This window comes from Colletes gigas, unplaced genomic scaffold (genome assembly GCF_013123115.1).
Source record: "Colletes gigas isolate AHSC1104 unplaced genomic scaffold, ASM1312311v1 Colletes_gigas_Sc00020, whole genome shotgun sequence".
NCBI lineage: Eukaryota > Metazoa > Arthropoda > Insecta > Hymenoptera > Colletidae > Colletes > Colletes gigas.
Window position 1 is genome coordinate 4,025,159 of NW_025106649.1, and position 6,689 is coordinate 4,031,847.

The window sequence follows — 6,689 nt, forward strand, 5'->3', positions numbered from 1 at the left end:
TGTTTAATATTTTTTTGTAGGTATTTATGAGTTCTACTTCCATATTAAATTTCAATGAGATACCTTTACTATTGTAGGAGTTATGACCGTTCGAAAATTGAATCATTTTTATGGAGTTTTTCTAACTTTACGAGGTCAAGGAACAACTTTTTCAATATTGTTAGAATTCCTATACATTCTTCACTAAAATATGCGTTGTTTGCATTTTGAAACACTAAAATCCTTCAATCCGTTCAGAAGTTATGACGTTTTAAAGATACGCAAGAAATTTTGAAATTACATTTCTGGCCTGAAATTATATTTTCGGTAAGGAATTTTTTTCTCGAAACTGGTTAGGATTTCGAGGGTATGTCTATTGACCAAAAATGATTGTAATTGACCCCCGCAGCCGAAAATAATTTTTCCAGAATTATTTGAAATTTTTTAATAACTTTTTAACGAAACTTCAATCAAGAAATTAATATTTGTAGGATGGTTAAGCGGAAAAACAATCTAATGTTTGTAAAAAGACTTTATTTACGTAAGTTGTCTCCAAGGAGTCCGGACTAAGACTAGCCTTTGCCTTCACTCGGATCTCCTTAAAATACCCATTCACACACATACTCATACATACACAACCTGGCCCCGGAGGCACGTGTTCGGTGACACGTGTTCGATGACACGTGTTCAATGACACGTCGGTACCGATTGTCGGTAGCGGTGCCGATTGTCGGTAGCGGTGCCGATTGTCCAACGGCGGCATGTATAATTGCCTACATATTCTTGATTTTCGTCTTATGTTGGCCTTTAGAATCTCGCATTCAAATTTTTCCCAAGGATAGCCGAATACCTTGTATAACCCGACTCGATTGCGCAACGTCCTTGTATATGCACGTTTAGGTTTCGTAGACAAAATACGTGTTCTAAAAGATACTCCGACGATCGAAAACAACGATATTTACAGCCGTTATTGTTACAAATTGATGATAAATTTATACCTGAATTAATAAAAAGTTTAAAAAATGTGTGCGTAAATACATGCGAGTTGACTATGGGGAAGGGATTGAAATTCATTTCTAAATCTGTTGGTAATGTTGCGAGTGACACGAAAATGGTAATGGGGTTTCGAGACCCCAGAAAAATGGACCGAAAAAATACATTGGGTGAAAGATCTACTCGTATACCTCCTCTGTGCTGATACATTGAGTTCAATAAATACTACTATGATAAAAACCCTTCCAAAAAATGCATTCATTTAATCTGACGCAAACCCTCGATAACATGATACTTATCGATTACATCTGTAATCTTTGTTGGTGACAGATCGACATTGCAATTCGTTAGAGATAAGATCAATATGCTTTATCCTTCCTATTAAATGTCAGTCTATCATAGATATTCTTCGTACTAGTTTCACACAAAGAGATTTACAAATTTTTACTCATCTTCTATGTTAAATTTTGTTCTCGACTCGTTGTAATAATTAAATTATACTCGATAGCGTAAAATAATTATATATTTCGTCGAGAAACGTCGCGATGCATAATCTGTGCTTTCGAAAGGGCTTTCGAGCCAACATACATTTGTTTGGGTCCAAGAGACGTGTCAGCGAGGAATGTTACAGGGATTTGTCCAATCAACGAAAACGTGGTGTCATCGGTGAAGTAAACCTGTCATCCGACACACAAATCAACGCCTTCAAGAAGGACGAAAAGTAAATGGACAGTTTGTAAATTATTTCCCTCGTTCGCCTGCGAGTACAACAAATTCAATGAATTATAGGACAAAGGAGCTCATCAGAGGCGCCATTCTGAAGAACAAATTTCTGAACGATCTCGACGAGTCGCGAATAAATACCCTCATTTCAGTGATGTATCCCAAAAACGTTAAATCCAATACGCGAATAATCCACGAAGGCGAAACTGGTAAGTGATCGATTCGCGAATGCAAAGAAACAGGGATGTAAATCAGGTTTAACAATCGTTTTATAGCATAAAGCACAATTAATCGTTACGTATCGGGTTAGGTTCTCACATGTACGTTTCGGAAGAAGGCAACTACGAGATCTACGTAGACAACACGTACCACGGGAGTTTCGGCCCTGGAGTTGTTTTTGGGGAACTGGCCCTGTTGTACAATACGAAAAGACTGAGCTCCATCGACGGTACTAAAAATCTAATGCTCGACTAACGAGTCTAAAATTTCTATTAGTTAGTTGCGAACTAAAATCTGCCGAACTCTGCTGACGAAATACTCGTTTCTTCCTAAGTGGTTACGAACGGAAAAGTCTGGGTGCTTGACCGACACGTATTTCAAACGATAATGCTGCAGAGCAACGAGGAGAACGTGCAGTACCATCTCAAGCTACTTCGTAAAGTCCCGATATTCAAAGATCTACCAGAAGATGTGCTTCTAAAAATATGCGACCTAATAACAGTGGTACGTATGATATCGTGCAAAGAGTTGAAAAGATCTATGAAGAATATCTATTGCGTCCTTAGGAATTCTATCCTGCGAACTCGTACGTGATACGGGAAGGAGACTGGGGTACCAAGTTCTTCATCGTGAACTGTGGAAACGTGAGAATCACGGCGAACAAATCGCACGGGATGGAGGAGGAATTGACAATACTCAATAAGGGCGATTATTTCGGTGAAAAAGCATTGTACAGCGAGGACGAATCGCGCCGAAAGGCGAACGTCGTCGCGTTGCCTCCGGGAGTCGAGTGTTACACCATAGAAAAATCGTAAATTAAACAAAGGATTCGTTCTAGTACACACTAGAATCCGAGTGTCAAGCCTAGTTTATTTATCGTGACTATGTCTGTTCCGTGTCAGAGTGTTTCAGAATTATCTAGGCGGATTGGACTCCATCAAAAACAAAAACTGGCTGCATCACCAGGAGATGCACGTACCCGACGACTGGGATCCAAAGTTCCAAAAATTGACCTTGTCGGATTTAGTGGTCGAAGGAACGCTCGGGACTGGTGGCTACGGCAGAGTGGAGCTGGTAATCACGGAGTCTATGCCCTATACTAGCTTCGCAAGGAAGAAGGTAAAGAAGTACATGATTACACAGGGTGGCTTCCAGAAGATGATCTACAATGAGAAGAATAACTTGAGACTATGTAATTCGCCCTTCATCTGCAAGTAAGCGCAAAGAGGCTAAGGTCTATAAATCTAGATCAAAGAATCTAAGTTGAGTGTCCTATAGGACTTAGTTTAAATGTTTCTTGACCTACAAGGACCTTGTAAATAGCGATTATTCTAATCAGAAATATTAAAAATAAAACATTCATATGAAGATTAGATTAATTAGTTTGGAGTAATTCTTACAGGTTGCACAAAACTTTTAAAGACAAAAGATATCTCTATTTCCTAATGGAGGCGTGTCTCGGTGGAGACCTAAGGACAGCCTTGCACAGAAAGGGCAAATTCGATAATTCGTCAACCCGATTCATCATTGCCTGCATCGTTGAGGCCCTGCATCACCTTCACTCGCTCGGAATTATCTATCGAGACATGAAACCTGAAAACATTGTGATCGACAGCCAAGGCTACCTTAAGCTTGCAAGTTCCTCGATATACCTAGACCAAACTTTAACTATTTCGTGTTTCTAAGCTAATTTAAAAATTTATTTTACAGACCGATTTTGGGTCCAGCAAAAAGATTTGTGGTTATAAAACAAGAACTTTTGTAGGAACGCCGGAATACTTGGCTCCGGAAATTATTCAGAGCAAAGGATACAACGAGTATAAAAATTTTTATAAGGAATTTGTAATATTTTATTTTACGAAACGAATCTAACGAATGTCTGTTTCCTCTTAATAAAAAGAGCTGCTGATTATTGGACATTGGGAATCCTCACGTACGAACTACTTCTAAATCGAACACCTTTTCAAGATGTCAACGACATGGAAATGTACAACAAAATAATTGAAGGTTTTAATGAATCACTTGTACCGCCTATCGTGAAAAATACAGCGAAACAGTTCATCGCATCTCTGCTGCAGAACGATCCCGTTAAGAGATTAGGTTATCTGCGAAATGGTGTTGTTGATATTCGCAACCATAGGTATACGATCATGCAGCTACGAAATGTGTTTACTTTTTGTGAATTTATTGATTATTTATCGAACTAATTTCAGATGGTACCATTATTTCCCATGGCAGGAATTGCAGAAACAAACGATGCCTTCTCCCATTGTGCCGAATGTAAATACAAATCTATGAGGTTATGAAAAAACTCGGTGATCATCGAGGAACTATAGCTTGACGATAATTTAATTATTTACAGGTTAAGAATCACCTCGATCTAAGAAACTTCGACAGATGTCCACGCGATTATACAACAGCGCCAACCGATTTCTCCGACTGGGACACGAATTTTTAATTTAACATAAACTCACTACACAGTGTATTTTCTACTAGTTAATTTTGTACATAGATATTATGGAATTCCTTCAATTTGACAATATTTAAATTATAATTTTTACTTTGTACGAAAAGTTAAAATGTGTCTTATATTACTCACTTTGATACTTGAAGCTGTGTCGTAATATATACGCAATTACATAAAACGAAACAGTATTCTTCATTCATTCATTCGTCGATAGTAATTAAATGTCGATAGGAAAAATACACGTACCTTATTATCTGTAAAACTGCCATCTTACAAACACATTCTTGATACTTGTGCTCGAGGATGCCTCGGGTAAAAATTATGACTGCAAAAGATTCAAGACCAAAATTTAATTATCAAATGATTTATTATCGTTATACTTTTCCCTATTACTGTGCGAAGCATCCGTTTCTCGATATATCTCGATCTATCATACGATTCATAAATAATTTTACCAGTCGAAATATTTTATGATGTACATTTTAATATAAGTATTATGAGAGTTGTTCGTACACTTCGCGGATGAGACGCATCTGCAGTGTGACTCGTCAACGAGGGTCGTAAATCGTCTCGAATAAATTCGACACCTGAAATAATACGAAGTACTGATATCCCTACGTCCTGTTAAGTCGGTCGGAATTAATTAGGTTGAAATGATTGTTGGCAAAGTGTGACGAAAGAAGAATATACAGTGAGTGTAAAAAGTATTCGTACACTAGTCAATTTGAACAAAAACTTTGCAGAACTTTGTTTATTACAAAAGTATGTTAACAAAAACATACATACATATTCTTAGAAATCTCTGGAACAAATGTCATTAACAACAAATTATTTATTTATATTTATTATGAAAATATTAACAAATTTCCAGAAATTGGCGTGAAATATACGCGTAATAAGTATTCGTACACTTCTAAATTTACAACAAAAACTATAAATTTTAGTACATAAACGTAACAAAAATCAGTCTATTTGCTATTTTAGTATCTAGTGGGATTTCCTTTAGATTGTATAATCGCTTTAAGCCTTTGCGGCATTGAATTTACTAAATTTTTGGTTATAGTACTAGAAATTTTGTTCCATTCCTCTAAAAGTGCATTTTTTAAATCTTGTTTCGAAGAAATGTGATGGTCTCGAATTTTTTCTTCAAGATGACTCCATAAGTGCTCTATCACATTTACGTCTGGAGACTGTGAAAGGATTTTTAATTGCTGCGGCACATTATATAGGATCCACTGACGTGTATTATAAGCATTATGCTTTGGATCATTATCTTGCAAAAATATATAATTGCCCTGTAACTGCATTTTATTTGCACTAACCTGAAGATGCTCTTTTAGAATATCGATGTACATTTTGTGATCCATGGATCCAAACTGTGACTGATCCTCCTCCATGCTTTACGGTCGCCTTCAAATTTCTTTTTTCGTACTCGGTATTTTTTTTCCGCCATACTGTACATCGTCCATCTGACCCAAATATGTTAAATTTACTCTCATCAGTAAATATAATACGGTTCCAGTGCTCCATAGGAACATTAACGTACTCTTTCGCGAATTGCAATCGTTTCTTTCTATTAATTTCATTTACGAAATATTTCTTACGAGCTACTCTGCCGTGATATCTTCTATCCCGTAAAAAATTACGCACTGTGCTACTGCATACATTAATGTCCAGATCATTTTTAAGTTCAGCTGTGATTTTCACCGCACTTATCTTTGGATTTTGCTTTATTTTTCGAATTATCCATCGGCCGGTATACTCATTTATTATTCATTTACGTCCGTTTCTTGGATAATTTTTTTCAGTTTTTCGATCGCCATATCTGTCGATGACTCCTTGAATCGTGGACCTTGGTCTATTTAAAACTTTAGAAATTTCACTCAGTGTTTTACACTTATTATGTAAATTTATAACAATTTTCCTTTCTTCTTCAGAGATTTCCTTGCGTTTTCGTCCCATTTTACTGATAATTTCGTTGATAATGTTTGAATTCGGGATACTACCTATACCGACAGCGTCTCCAGAGATGCTGATGCTAAGTATGTTTACATATCATGGATTATCTTGTAATCGTTCTATGTGGAATGTTACGAATCAAAGACTGTACGAATACTTATTACACGTATATTTCACGCCAATTTCTGGAAATTTGTTAATATTTTCATAATAAATATAAATAAATAATTTGTTGTTAATGACATTTGTTCCAGAGATTTCTAAGAATATGTATGTATGTTTTTGTTAACATACTTTTGTAATAAACAAAGTTCTGCAAAGTTTTTGTTCAAATTGATTAGTGTACAAA

The 6,689-nt window shown here is 36.3% G+C and overlaps 1 protein-coding gene across 1 annotated transcript; it reads left to right on the forward strand.

Moving 5' to 3' along the window:
* Window positions 1–1,458: 1,458 nt before the first annotated feature.
* Window positions 1,459–4,557, forward strand: LOC122400808 (cGMP-dependent protein kinase 1-like). Its single transcript, XM_043402476.1, has 11 exons — window positions 1,459–1,693; window positions 1,762–1,904; window positions 2,006–2,143; window positions 2,249–2,418; window positions 2,481–2,725; window positions 2,817–3,128; window positions 3,317–3,548; window positions 3,625–3,731; window positions 3,815–4,054; window positions 4,128–4,194; window positions 4,277–4,557. Exons 1-11 carry the CDS (start codon window positions 1,518–1,520, stop codon window positions 4,370–4,372), a joined length of 1,926 nt encoding a protein of 641 aa, XP_043258411.1. The 5' UTR covers window positions 1,459–1,517; the 3' UTR covers window positions 4,373–4,557.
* The last annotated feature ends 2,132 nt before the right edge of the window (window positions 4,558–6,689 follow it).